The following is a 14,245-nucleotide window of genomic DNA, read 5'->3' as shown; positions in this document are numbered from 1 at the left end:
CCTCCCATAAGTTCATGATAGGGGTTCTACCCAATGTGCTGGGTATCTTCCTTGAGGTCTCCTAGCAACGCAAAGATACCAATGGAGCATGTGAGCTGCCCATCAGTTATCATATATGAAAATATTGACTGAGGCCAGGTCCTTGCTAATAAATGCAAGCAATAGGTGAGTTATTGAGATTAAAATGTGTTACCATTTTGATTTGCACCAATTGATGTTAATGAAGGCAGAGAACTTAGTTAATGAAATGATTGGAGTTGTAAATAGGATCCTAACTGCTGAATGCATTAATTGCTACTGCTCCCCTCCCCTCTTTAACCTCTACTGGTTTTTAGTGCTAACATAATCAGAAGATGTTTGGTTTGATGAAGGATTTCAATAATTAGCCCCATCACTAGTCATAATCACAGAGGACTTCCTCATTCTGCTCAACTCCATACCATCTTGAGACCTCATTGCCGCCATTTTAAGCCTTCATTGCCATGATCTGTGTGTCTCTCCAGTACAGACAATGGTAATTGATGAGGCTTGATCTTGCTCTGCCCTTCCTTGGGCTTCATGGGCCTTTTTACAATGAGGAACAGTTGCTTACTCTGACCTTCTGTAGGGAGGGAAAGATGCAGATTGTTATTCTGACATCACTGTATCTCCTTTCCCAATGGGGAAACCTGATTTAGAAAGTCTTCGGAGCTGACGACCTTCATTGACTGACTTACCACCAATTTGCTGTAGAAGCTTTAAAAAGCACTAGATCTCCAGGGGAAAGGTACCTGTTATGTATTCAGGTAGTCAGATAATGCTGCTGCTGATCTTTCTGGTTCCTTCCCTTTTGCTCATGAAATCTCAGGGGTGGTTGTGTGAGCCAGTGAGCTTCTCAGTGCTTTCTGTGTGCACCCCTAGGAACCCTTTCTGTTGATCGCTCTTTTTATTACAGTTTCTCTCTTCCTTTTGCTCCTGTTCTTGGTTGCAGGAACAAAGGAATGAGGACTCGCCTGGGATGTCTGTCTCACAAATCAGATTCATGTAGTGATTTCACAGCTATTCTTCCCGACAAGCCGAACCGGGCTCTCAAGTGAGTATGGACAGTCTTGTGTCAGTCACTCAGTTGTGAGAGTTCTCTAGGCACCCACTAGATAGACAAGCTCCAGTTAGGGTTAGGTACAGGCTGCCCTGGAATTATGGTACTCCCAAGAAATAGCTAAAGGATGTGTGACTTTGTTAATCAGTTCATTTTATAGCAACTCATTTATGCAGTGCTTTCTGTATAATAGAGTGCTTTAACAAACATCTCATTTGACCCTTCCCCAAACTTTGTGAGAGAGGTAGTAAAGTAATATTAATCCCATTTTATGGGTGAGTTAACTGACTCAGAGACAGCTAGGTGGCCCAGCGGACAGAGTGCTAGACCTGGGAGTCAGTAAGACCTGAGTCTAAATACAGCCTTAGACACGTAACTAGCTGTGTGACCCTGGGCAAATCATTTAACCTCTATCTGCTTTAATTTACTCATCTGTAAAATGGAGCTAATAATGGCACCTACCTTCTAAGGTTATTATGAGGATCAAATGGGACAATATTTGTAAGGCTCTTTGCAAATCTTCAAGTGCTAATGTGCTAAGTAAATGCTAGCTGTTGTTTTAAGGGATGTGCCCAAGGTCATACAACTGTAAGTGGTTAAACCAAGACTGAAATTCAGGTCTTTGTACTACAGGTTCTGTATTCTCTCTTTCCCTTTCCCCCCAACAATACTATATCAGCTCTGAGCACTTGTGAAAGAAACATTCATTTTTCTCAGGAATGAATGAAAATCTTGTTTGGTCTCTCTTCCCCTTTAGGGAAGCGTCAGGAATAATGACTGGGAGATGACGAGAGGGAATCTTTTTATTGTCCCCTTTCTGTTAGTATCAAATCTGAGACCCTAGACCTTGAAACTAAGAAACTGAAACTTGCTTAAAGTATTAAGTAAATAAATAATAAAAATATGTTAATCTAATCAATTCAGCACACCCTATGTGCTGAAGGCCTTTCTTGATTTTTACTGATCCTTCAAAGGTGCCAGTGGAGTACTTCAGTTACTCACCTGTCATCCATCCCTTGCTCTGCCCAGCCCAGCCCACCTTCTCTTTTGGTCATACATTGCCTTGGTGGCATCCTTGGCTTTTCTTTTTCAGGGTTCCTTGTTGGTCATATATTGCAGCCTACCAATGCTCGCCATGAGTGGGTTCTACATTGCCCCATAACTGATTTAAAAGTGCGCATGTGTTCAGGGGCAGATTTTTGGATACAATCTTTAAGTTTTAGCATATATCTCCTTCAGCTGTCCTAAAGCACTAGGTTGGCAAAGGGAGATATTTCTTCAGGTTATTTCGAGTTGTTCTCCACTGAAACTCTTGACCAATGCCTCCCTCAAGCATAGGGGGGATTCTGAGTTCTAGAAGAAAATGCAATGAGGGCATAAGATCTGGAAGGTCCTATCAAACTGAAAAGGCTTTGAGTATGGGTTTTGCAACAGGTTGCTCTAAGTCTCGCCTCACTGAGTTCAGAGAGGATCAATGACAGGTTGCCCCAAAGGGGATGAATTTAGGGGCCTTCGGGATAGTCCCAATAGGGATCAGACCTGTGATTTCATTATTATAGGGAGCTCCTAGGGGAGGAAGTTCTTTCTACCAATGCAGGTTGGCCCTTTCTCCCCAACTAAGAGTTGTAAAGAGAAGCCTAGAGTACTGAGAGGTTAAGTAGGCATCACAGAGATAGTATGTATCAGAGGCAGCTCTGAAACTCCTGTCTTCCTGGCTCAATAGTCAGCTTTCAAAAAGCATCTTTGGAGACATAGAGGGGTTTTGATTGCTACCAGTGCAAGTAAAGTCATAGATCCTTGACTTAAATAGTTTGATTAATTAATTGAATAATCCATTTATTTCAACTTTCCATTTTGTGTTATTTTGTGCCAGCCAAAGGAGAGGCGGGGAGCGGGCTTTGTGGATAGTATTCCAGAATGTTGTTTCTTCTGTTCCAGGAGGCTATCTACAGAAGAAGCTACAAGGTGGGCAGATTCATTTGATGTGCTCCTCTCCCACAAATGTGAGTAGACCCCAGGGCTTCTAATTTTGAGACTCAGATGCAGTTTTCATAAGGAATATAAGAACTGGTGCCCTCAGTGAGCCTTTATAGCAACTTTTCAGGGGAGGGATTTTACTCTAAGATTTCATATTTGGGGGGGTTAAATGGTCAAAGCTCCTGGCTTTGCTTCTCAGTTACTTCCAGTAAGTCTAAACAACATTCTCTCCAAGTCTTCAGGGCTCCTCAGTTTGATCATCCATAAAGTAGGTATGTACAAACGGTGTAGAATACCACCACTGATGCTTGAGGTGATAAAGCAAGGTTGGGGGGGGGACTCTGTTTTGGGAGGGTCTTAATTCTACCTTCTGTTTCATAAACTATGTCAAAATTAAAGTTTTGCCTTTCTTTTCTTCAAGGCAATGGAATTCAATTGGCATTTATTACATGCTTACTGAGTACAGGGAGAAAGAGAGAGCTGGTCTTAGAATCAGAAAGACAAAGGTTCTACTCTCAGTGCCTCAGGCAACTTCCCAAAACTTTAAGAGCAGTGTTTTTGTTTGTCCTTCCTTTTTGAAGAGGACCATGACAACAGAAAAGTGATGCCATGACTTGCAAGTGAATGGAATTTAAGTGAGGCAGGGATGTGCAAAGTTACCAGCTTCACTCTCTCCTTCAAAGACATCTGGTCGAATGGCAAGATATAGATCAAGATGCCTGGAGATGGCATTTAATGCAGTGGGAGATCTTGGCTTTTTTAAGCTAAGGTCTTTCCTAGGTCTCAGGTTGTTTGAAGCAATAGTAAGAAATGAGGCTAGGTAAATTAAGGCTAGGTAAGAAATGAGACAGAGAATGGTCTCTTTTACCTAGTAAAAAAAAAAATCAATCTGGGAGGGGAAAAGACAACACACAGAAAGAAAGGAAAAGTAGCCAGGGGGGTGAGAGGGAAACACCATAAAGTCCTACAATTGGGGAGGGACAAGGGGACAAGTGAATAGTCAAATGCACCACTGGCACTCTTAAAATGTCAAGGTACAGATAAGGTGCCAATTAAATGAGATAATATTTGTAAAGCACTCAGCGCTGTGCCTAGCACATAGTAGCCACTTAAGAAATGTTTATTCCATTCTTCCATCCAATCGGCATTGACAGCAGAAGTCCCTCACTGAGACTTCTCCAAACTGATGAAATTACAGGTCTGGTCCCCTCCCTCTAAATGTGCCAGGCACTGGGGAACTTTTGACCTCAGGTAGCTTATATTCTTCTAGGGGAAGAGTTATTATTTCTGCTCTTACTATGCCCACTGCTTCCCACAAAGCCAAAAAAGGCATGTATAAAAAGGCGGCAAAAACAGGATATAACACAGTACAGTGATAGCAGTGGTCGGGATTGAGAATGACTGTCTTCAATGGCCAATTGTCATCGATGGGGAACCATTCCAGCTCCATTTTTTCTTTTCTCACCTCAAGCTTTGACCTTACGTCTCTATTTCGTAAGCCTATTAGTTTATAAAGCATATTGATTCTTCTGATGACACTGGAATATGTAAGTGGCATATCTTTAAAAATTATTTGACCATGATCTTGTTGAATAGATTCCATTTCCAATAAATAATTTACAAGTGCAAATTACAAATGGAATGCAATACTATATAACAACTTGGGCAAATATAATGGATTCCTGTGGGAGAAATGTTCAAATTTCTATCAATTGCATAAAGAAATAATGCAAAGCGGATGCAGTTTGTGCTGGAGACAGGATTCTCAAAAGCAGCCAGTTTATCCTATAAAGGTTGGTACGGTAACTTGCCAAATAGGACTTCAGCATTGACAGTTATTCCTACTCTTTTGAGAGGCTACATTATCTGGAGTCTCATTAGGGCTAAAACAAGTGTCATTCCCAATTTTTCTCTTCTTTTCCCCATTGGAATGGATTTGTTTCAAGGTCATATTGATACTTGGTTTCTGTTGCTGCCTCCAGAGTTGACTCACTGGTTTATGCCCCGAGGCTGTTTTCTCATTGGTGAAATGGAGATAAAAATACTCCCTTCCTGTCTTGTACCTTCAGAAGGCTTTGAGTTCCTCTATAGAAAGGACCTGTGTGGAAACAAGGTGATATTAGGTGAAGATATTATATATTTAATACAGAACAGTATCTTTATAAGAATAAGATAAACCACCTTGGATTTCAGATGGACTGATGTTTTTATCAAGATCAACATTAGACCATTACAATGGGCTGATAAATTTAGTCACGAGAGCTTTGTTAGGAGACCTTGGTACTGGTGGTACAAGGACTTACATTTCTGTTGTTTCCATCAATGGTTTTAAACTAGAAGTCTTAGAGTATTGTGTTTCGTTTTCAGAAGTAAAATATGAAATATGGTGGATTAGATAGAGAGCCAGACTTTAAAACCTGGGTTCAAGGAAGTTTGTTCATGAAGAGTTCCCTATAAATATAATTATCAGTCTAGTTCTCTCAGTTTTCTATGCCCCTTCCCAAAAAAAAAAGTGAAATAGGCCTTCTTAGAGTTGGGAGACTAAGCTAAGGAAAACTTAAAATGCCATTCCAGACTGGTCCCATTCAAAGTTAAAAAAACAAACAAACAAACATATTTCTATTAATACTGTGTTATCCTTTTGTAAGTCTGATTTCTTACTGCCTAAGCAACCTTGGTCAAGTCACATAACATCTCTGGGCCTCAGTTTCCTCATCTGTAAATGAAGGGGTTGGATTAGACGGTCTCAGGTCCCTTCTAGCTTTAAATCTCTGAGCCTACGATGTTTTGTTTTTTCATCTTTGTGTGGAAACTGAAAGTCTGTCTCTTTGGGAAGAGAAAAGACTTTATATGAGTTATTGGTAGAATTTCAGAAGTCATTTTTCAGAGCTTTGGCTAGAGCTGACCTCTCAGGTATCTTCCAAGTGTGATTTTATAAGGTCCAGCATGAGGTCTAAGGAGATGTCAGAGCCTATTTTAACCTTGACGGGTGTTGGCAACATTTAAAAAATCTAATTAATTTGGGTTAGGATGGTGACTTAATTAGTGCTGATGAAGCTTTTCCAAAGGGACCTTGGATTCAATAGTCTCTTAGGAGGGACAGCCGTTGATCAGAAGTGTGTAGGGCTTTCAATTAAGACAACAAAATATGTCCTAAAAATGAAGAAAAGGAGAGTGAGTTGAATGGTTGGGTCCTGGAGGAATGTATTGAGGTTCCGTGAGCCATTCCTTGGTAATTCTCTGCAGCCAGGGAAGAATAAAAGAAATAAACAGTCTCTGAGTTTTCTTGAAGCATAACACCAAATGACCATGTTTCTTTTCTGCCCTTCCTTCAACTCCCACCTTTAAAAAGAACATAGAATGATAGAATATTAGAGCTGGAAGGAATCTTAGAGATCATTACTTTTGGTCCCAGGATCCCTTTACATGCTAAAAAAAATGAGGGCCTCCACCTCCCAAGAGCTTTTGTTTATGTGGGTTTGTTGCTGTGTCATTTCAGTTGTGTCTGACTCTTTATGATCCCATTTGGGGTTTTCTTGGCAGAGATACTGAAGTGGTTTGCCATTTCTTTCTCCAGCTCATCTTATAGATGAAGAAACTGAGGCTAACAGAGTTAAGTGACTCTCCTAGGGTCACATAGTTAGTAAGTATCCGAGGCCAGATTTGAACTCAGGAAGATGAGTCTTCTCTAGACTATAGTTTAAGAATTATTGATCTAGTCCAATATTCTCTCTTAACAAAAGATGAAAATGAGGCCCAAACAGGTTAAGTGGGCTAAAGTCATATTGGCCTTTAGCCCATTGATCTTTCAGCCATACTGTCCATCTCTGACACTTCACTATCCCTCACATTTCATCTACCTACTGTAATTTTGAGTACTTAAATTGGGAGGGAATCTGCCTTTACCACTAGACTATAGCCTACTGGATTAGGTGTTAGGTTGAGGCTCTGCTACTGATTAGATGTTTGACTTTGGACAAGTCATTGGACCTCTTGGCCTCAGTTTCATCTTAGAATGAGGAAGGTAGACAATTCTCGTACTATCCCTATGGAGAAGATGGAGAAATATGGATGAAATGATAGTACAATCAGATGAATTCAGAATAGGATAGATCACTAGGACTCAAAGACTTGTTGTTAATGGTTCTATGCTAGCATAACAAGAGGTCACTGTGAAGTACCCAGGGGTCTATGCTTGGCCTTATGCTGTTAAATATTTTTACCAGTGACTTGGATAAACAGACCTTTAGATGACACAAAGCTGGAAGGGATGGATCCAGAGGCTCTCACCAGACTGGAGCATTGGGCTCAGTCTAAGAAGATGAAATTCAATAGGAGTAAATGTCAAGTGTTATACTTGAGTACAATCAATGTCAAAAGCATAAGATAGGAAAGGTATAGTTAGATAACAATGGTTCTGAAAACTATCTGGGGACTTTAGGGTTTGTAACATCAATATAAAATATATGTAATATATATAACATCAATATAAAAATAACATGATCTTGGGCTGAATTAATTGGTGCATAACTTTCAGGAATGGAGAGGTGCTAGTCTCACAGCTCTGCCATCATCAGTATTGTGTACTATGGGTTAAGAAAGATGTTGATAAGCTAGAGGGTCTTCAGAGGAGGATGAACAGAGGGGGTCTTCAGTCTAAGTCACATAATTTTTCAAAATAAGCATTTATTAAACAATTACTATGTGTCAAGCCCTGTGCTGAGCGCTTTACAAATACTATCTTATTTGATTCAGAATTGGAGAGGAAGATCATTTCAAGGAATGATGGATATTTAACCTGGATACTCCTGGAACATATAATAACCATGTTCAAGTATTTGAACCATTGTCCTGTGGAGGAGAAGTTGGGTCTGTTTAGTTTGGTTCCAGAGGGCAGAACCAGGAACGGTGGGTAGAAGTTGAAAAAGGTTCAGTTTATACTTGATGTCAACAAAAACTCCTAGTGGGGCTATCCCAAAATAGATGAGGTCACCAGGAGCTGTCCCAAAGTGGACTAGGTCACCAGCGGTAACCTTAGTATGTTCTCCCTCCTCAGAGGTCTCCTACTAGAGGCTCTATGACCACTTTTTGGGTATGTTGCTATAAGGATCCTTTTGGTGTATTGGTTGGGCTAGAGGACTGCTGAGGCCCCTTCCTCTCCCTGATTTTTCAACTCTGTCACTGGATGATCTTCTCTAAGGCCCCTCCCAGCCAAAGTGTTCTGTTAGGCCATGATTTTGTTTACCCACCTTCTCATGCACCATGCTCATTGTTCTGCCTTCAGGGAACCTGGACTGAGCAACAGTCAACCACTTCCGGGGGTGGGGGGTGGGGGGGAGTCTGATTCAGCCTGGCTGCTTGCAGGGTTATGGAAAAATGTATCCAAGCTGAGATGGGGAAGGTGTCCAGAAGGAGGGCTAAGGGTTCCATGTCAGCACTATCTTCTGTCTTTCTTGGGTAATATTAGATTGAGAGATTTAATTGATTCATACCCTGTGATAAAGAAAACCCTCTGTGATCTCTAAAACTTTAGGATTAAGTGGTTTGAAAAATGGAATGACATTGGGGAGCAGTTTTATTAAAAATAGACATGTATCTTCTTTATTTGAAAAATCAGTTGAAGAGAAAATACTAGTAAGGAATTAGTGGGGAAGGCAGATAGGCTCTTCCTAAGGGGGGAAACAAAAGATGGACCCTTTTCTTTTTTAGGGTTAGGGACTGGACCCTCTAGGATGAGGAAGCTCCTTCTACCAATTCAGGTTGGCGCCTCCTCTGTAGCTTGTCTCAGGGCGTTGCCTAGAGAATGGACAGGTGAGATGATTTGACCTGAGTCACCCAGCCAGTAGGTATCAGAGGCGGGGTTTGAGCCCAGGTCTTGCTGACCCTGAGTCCAGCTATCTGCCACCTACTACCACAACCTGCCTTTCTTTTTTACCCAAAGCTAATACTCAGGTGACAATTGGAAAGGATGCCAGGGAGTTCTGAATCCGTATTCTCTCCCAGGTGGTGGTCCTTGATATGTTCAGTAGACAGAAAAGTGACTTGAATGTGCTGTCACTTGGCATCTTTTTCTCATTTCAATCTAGTGAGAGTCTATACCTGGTTTCTGCAGGATTGAAGCTCAGAACTTTTGCTCGAGGGTGTGTGTGTGTGTGTGTGTGTATGCATATATGTACGTGTCTGCACTGGAGGAGAGGGACTGTGTTTACAGGCACATGTCTGCACCAAGTGTGCATCTGCATTGGAGGGAGGGGAATGTGTGTGCGTGTGTATGCGCTCCAGCGTGCGTGAGTACAATGTACAAGGACATCTCTCTGCCCCAGCATCTCCCGCCCCGGTCTGTGAGCTTGATGGAAATTCTATCTGACAGGATGCTGGAGGACAGGCATGCAGTAGTGCATCTTCAGCCTGTATTCCTCACGAGGTTTGGACACATGGTTTGTTATTTGTCCAGCTTCCAGTAGGATTGCCTGTCTTTAACTCTCTTTACCTCTCAGACCTTCCCCCACTCCCCGGCTCCCCAAGGAAATAAGGACATAGATCCATATGAATTATAAAGTGACACTTATTCTCCTCTCTGCCTTCCCCTTCCCCCACACCCCCTTACTTCTATCACCCAGGATTTCCATATTTGGAGGACGTCTATCTCCCTTTACATATCTCTGCCTCCTCCCGTTGAGGTACTGTGTTGACCCGTTTTTGCTTCAACCAGAGAATGCTGAATCACTGGAGTGTTACAGACAAAACACTCTTTGCATTTACATGGCGCCCATCTCCAATAAACACAAACTGATTCACAGACATTTGAAACAAATGAATCCTACTTTGAGATGGAGATAACGACTGGACTTGAATTCACTGGTATAGAGGTATCCTAGGTGAGGAAACTCTACCACTGCAGGTCCATACCTTCTCTACAACTTGGAGTCTTTGGGGAGTGTTGTGATCCCCAGTGCAGCCTGAACCTGATGAAATGTAATTGGGAAATAGTTAGCAAAGTGAATAAAACCACATAGATAATGTTAATACACAGTATTGTATGGTACCATGTATTGTATGTATAATGTTGTTTAGTCACTTTTAGCCGTGTCCAATTCTTCATGACCCCATTTGGGGCTTTCTTGGCAGAGATACTGGAATGGTTTGCTATTTCCTTCTCCATGTATAATGTATACATGATATGTATTATGTATTATAAGATTAATAATATTAAAACGTAATGTTAATATGTGGTTTTCTAAGTTAATATGCTGCCCTCAGGGATCCTTATGCACAATTTAGTGACCCCCTTTTCTATGTGAGTTTGATGCCGTTGGGACTTAACAGGGGGATTGAGTGACTCCCCCCTCCCTGCCAAAGCCACACAGCCAGTATAAATCAGAAAGCAATCTAACCCAGGTATTCCTGGCATTAAAGCCAGCTCACTGTCCATAACATCATGCTGGCATTTTTGTTGTGGTTCAGTTGTTTTTAGTTGTGTCTGAGGCCAGATATGAACTCAGGAAGATGAGTCTTCCTGGCTCCAGGCTCAGCATTTATTTAGCTGTGCGGCCCTGGGCAAATTATTTAACCCTTTTTGCCTCAGTTTGAAATGGGTGCTATTATTAGCAACATTTTACAAAAGAGAGAAACTGAAGCTAGTTAAGATTCAAAGACTCATCCAAGGTCACACAGCTAGTGAGTGTCTGAGGCAGGATTCGAACCTGTTTTTCTGACTGCAAGTTCAGCACTCTTATTTACCACGCTGCACCACAGGTTGAATATAGTGGAATTTTATCTGACAGATGAGGAAACTGAGGCTCAAGAAGGTTAAAGGACTTGGCCAATGCCCCATGGGGGAGATGATGACATTTGAATTAAAATTTAAAGGACAGAAATTCAGCAGGCAAAGAGTTAGAGGGGTGAGGGAAGGCACCAAGGAGGAATGTAAACAAAAGGACTGTTGAGTCAAAGGCAGAAATAGTGAAGGCTAAAGGGGAACTGGTTTAGAGGGAAAGAAAGATATTGGGATATTTGAGCTTGAGGAAATGAAGGTGAAGTAAGCATATTCATATGCAAGTAAAGATATTCTCTAGTCAATTTGAGATGAGGGTCTGGAGTTCAGAAGAGAGGTCCAGACTGGAGAAATTGGTTTTTGAGTCATCTGTTAGAGGCTGACGACTTTGCGCAACTCTGCTTCCCTTAAATCCAATTCCCCAGCAAATCAAGGCATCACTCGTGATGTCGTTGGTCCTCCTGGAAAACAAAGGACAAACAACAACCACCTAGATATGTCTAGTTGAAGTTTTAGAAGCAAATGAGATTGTCAAGGGAAAGAATCTAAAAAGAGAAGAGAGCTCCCTTTAATGCCGACTAATTCATTTGTGACAGGTTCTATGTATATAACATTCAGAACCATAACTAGGGCAAGGGAACTATGCCCTTGGGCACAGAGATTTAAGAGCACGAACATTTAACATATGCCTCCTTCAGCTGGTAGGCAAACACCTAGTTACTAACAGGAGCATAAAGCCTAGTTATGAATAATCATTGTTGAACGGGAAGCTATCAGATTACCGGTGGTGTTGCTAACACCCATCTTTGAGATGCCATAATAACTTTTATTACTCAACTAAAACTGTTTTAATTACTTGTGTTATTTTTATATCATGAATCACAGAGTTTATTTGTGTTGCTTGCTCCAGGTATCAAAATGACTAGTTATGGCTCTTCTACTATTGTATTATATATTATTATATTATGCTATTGTATGCTATTGTTTTGGAAGAGCATAGAATCAGAGCTTTAGAGCTGGAAGAAATCCTCAGATGTCATCTATTCCAGCCCCCTGCACCTCTAAATCTTTAATCATATGATTGTGAGTAGTATACTTTAAAAAGTAATAGCTAGCATATATAGAGTGCTTCAGGGTTTGAAAGAGCTTTGCAAATATCATCTCATTTTCTTTTCATAACAGCCCTGAGATGTAGGTTCTGTTATGGTTCCCTTTTTACAGATGAGGAAACTGAGGCAGGCAGAGCTTAAGTGACTTGCCCAGTGTTACACAGCTGGTTAAGTGTCTAAAGGCTGAATTTGAACCCAAATCTTTCCGACGCCAGGTCCAGCGCTCTACCCCCTGCCCCATCTAGCTGCCAGGCCTGTGATTTTATTAGTATAGGGAACTCCTAGCAAAGAAACTCCCTCTATCAATGCAGACTGGTGACTGTTCTACAGCTTATAATCTTAGGGAGCTGCCAGAGATCCTTAGATGTTGAATGACTTGTCCATAAAGTCAGGATTTGAACCCAGGTCTTCCAATGTCGACCCCCTCTCCCGTAAGCCATGTCACTTCTCACTTATCAATATGAGGCTTCATAATTATTCCCTCTTGATAAGAGGTTCAGGTGTGAGTACTCGGCAGACCTTTCACAGAAGTCTTTGGCTTTGCTACTGTTTCTCAGATGTAGCCTCCTTCTTTTGGCTGGGAACACGCTGGAGACAGTGACCCAGCAGTCAGAAGCCTTCTCCCTGGAACCTCTTTCCTCATACACAGAATGAAGGATCTGGGCTAAATGACCTTGAAAGTTCCTTTACGGTTTTGTGGCTCGAGAATGTGACTTCGTCAATTTATGTTTTGTTCGAGCGTGTGTGTGTGCACACATACACATGGATGTGTGCACACACTCATGGATGCGTGCACGCACAGGCTCAAACTATCAGTCCTCTAGAGAACTTCCCCTAAATGGGCAGGAAAGAATGATGCCTAATTAGTATTTCAGTCACTGTCAATGAAAGGCACCTTCACAGTGCCTCTCTCCAGGACCCTGAGCACAGTGTACCGAGTGGTACAAAGTCAAACTTCAGTCTGGTGCCTGTCCTAGGCATCACAAAGTCCAGAATTTTGGGTTGAGGTTGTATAGATGGGCTTTCTCCCATGATCTCAACACCACATCAATCCCTTGATCTCATTTCCTCCCATACAGTGGGGGCCTTGGCCTTGGGCTATGGGTTCTGTCCAACATCTGCTTAACAGATGACTTTAAAAAAACCCCAAGCTGTCATCCTGTATTTGTCTAAGTTTCTAGCACTTTATTTGCCTGGTGCCCATCAAGAGCCAGGACTAATAGCTGACAAGGCAGACAGCTATTGAGTTCGAATGCAGGCGGCACATAATGAAAAAATTTCTCTGTGTGTGTGTGTATGTTATAAATAGACATACATATGAATATACACACATACACATATAGTTCAAATGTATATACAGTATATATGTGGTGCTAGGTGGTGCAGCAGATAGAATGCCAGGCCTGGAGTCCGGAACATTCGTCGTCTTGAGTTTCAATCTGGCCTCAGGTACTTACTGATTGTGTGACCCTGAGCAAGTCCCTTCACTCTGCCTCAGTTTCTTCGTCTGTAAAATGAGCTGGAGGAGGAAATAACAAGTCACTCCAGTATCTTTGCCAAGAAAATCCCAAATGGGGTCACAAAGAGTCAGACATGACTGAAATGACTGAACAACAGTAAAGTATATGTGTGTGTATATATATGTAGAGAGAGAAAGAGATGCTTATATATTTATATACACACATGTACACACACACGTGTGTGTGTATATATGTGTGTATAAGTATATATGTATGTATTATGTAAAGGTAGCATGGTATAGTGGATTTGGAGTTAGGAAGCCCTGGGTTAAAATCCTACATCAAACAATAGCAGGGTGACCCTGGGCAAGCCCCTTAACCTCTCTGAGTCTCAGTTTGTTCATAAGATGAGGGAGTTCGATTGCATGTTCTCTAAGGCCCTTCCAACTGTAAAGCTATGATCCTATCATATAATTAAATATTTCAATATATAAAAATATATTTTTTTGGTTCGGATCTCTAATTTCATCAGTATGGTGGCTCCTAGCTTGGGAAATCACTCCAGAGACCCAGAGCAGTGACTCGTCTGCATTTTGTTGTCTTCACAAGCTCCCAAGGTGCTGAGAACACCAGTGACTTGCTCACGGTCGCACAGTGAATACACGTCACTCACGGGACTTGAATCCAAATCTTTTTGGCTCCTAGGTTAGCCCTCTGTCCATTATTACACCACACTCCTCCTTCATTTTTCTTACTTTTTATAAATTCTCAAGTTTTAAATGCCCCCAAATTCTACTCTACATGGCAGGTAGGATTCTATTTTGGGGTAAATTGCAACAAGTGCCTC

At 41.5% G+C, this 14,245-nt stretch overlaps 1 protein-coding gene across 2 annotated transcripts in view; it reads left to right on the top strand.

Annotated features, from left to right (window-relative positions):
- Nucleotides 1–14,245, top strand: part of RGS8 (regulator of G protein signaling 8) — a 67,021-nt gene that overhangs the window by 36,261 nt on the left and 16,515 nt on the right. For both annotated transcript variants that reach the window (XM_027868607.1, XM_027868608.1), the window contains 2 exons: nucleotides 971–1,072; nucleotides 3,017–3,081. In XM_027868607.1, coding sequence (XP_027724408.1) covers nucleotides 971–1,072; nucleotides 3,017–3,081 — 167 coding nt within the window. The remainder of the gene's footprint in view (nucleotides 1–970; nucleotides 1,073–3,016; nucleotides 3,082–14,245) is intronic.

Source organism: Vombatus ursinus, unplaced genomic scaffold (assembly GCF_900497805.2).
Source record: "Vombatus ursinus unplaced genomic scaffold, bare-nosed wombat genome assembly UNPS02014789.1, whole genome shotgun sequence".
NCBI lineage: Eukaryota > Metazoa > Chordata > Mammalia > Diprotodontia > Vombatidae > Vombatus > Vombatus ursinus.
Note: the sequence above shows the minus strand (reverse complement) of the source record. Positions and strands in the feature narration are given on the sequence as shown.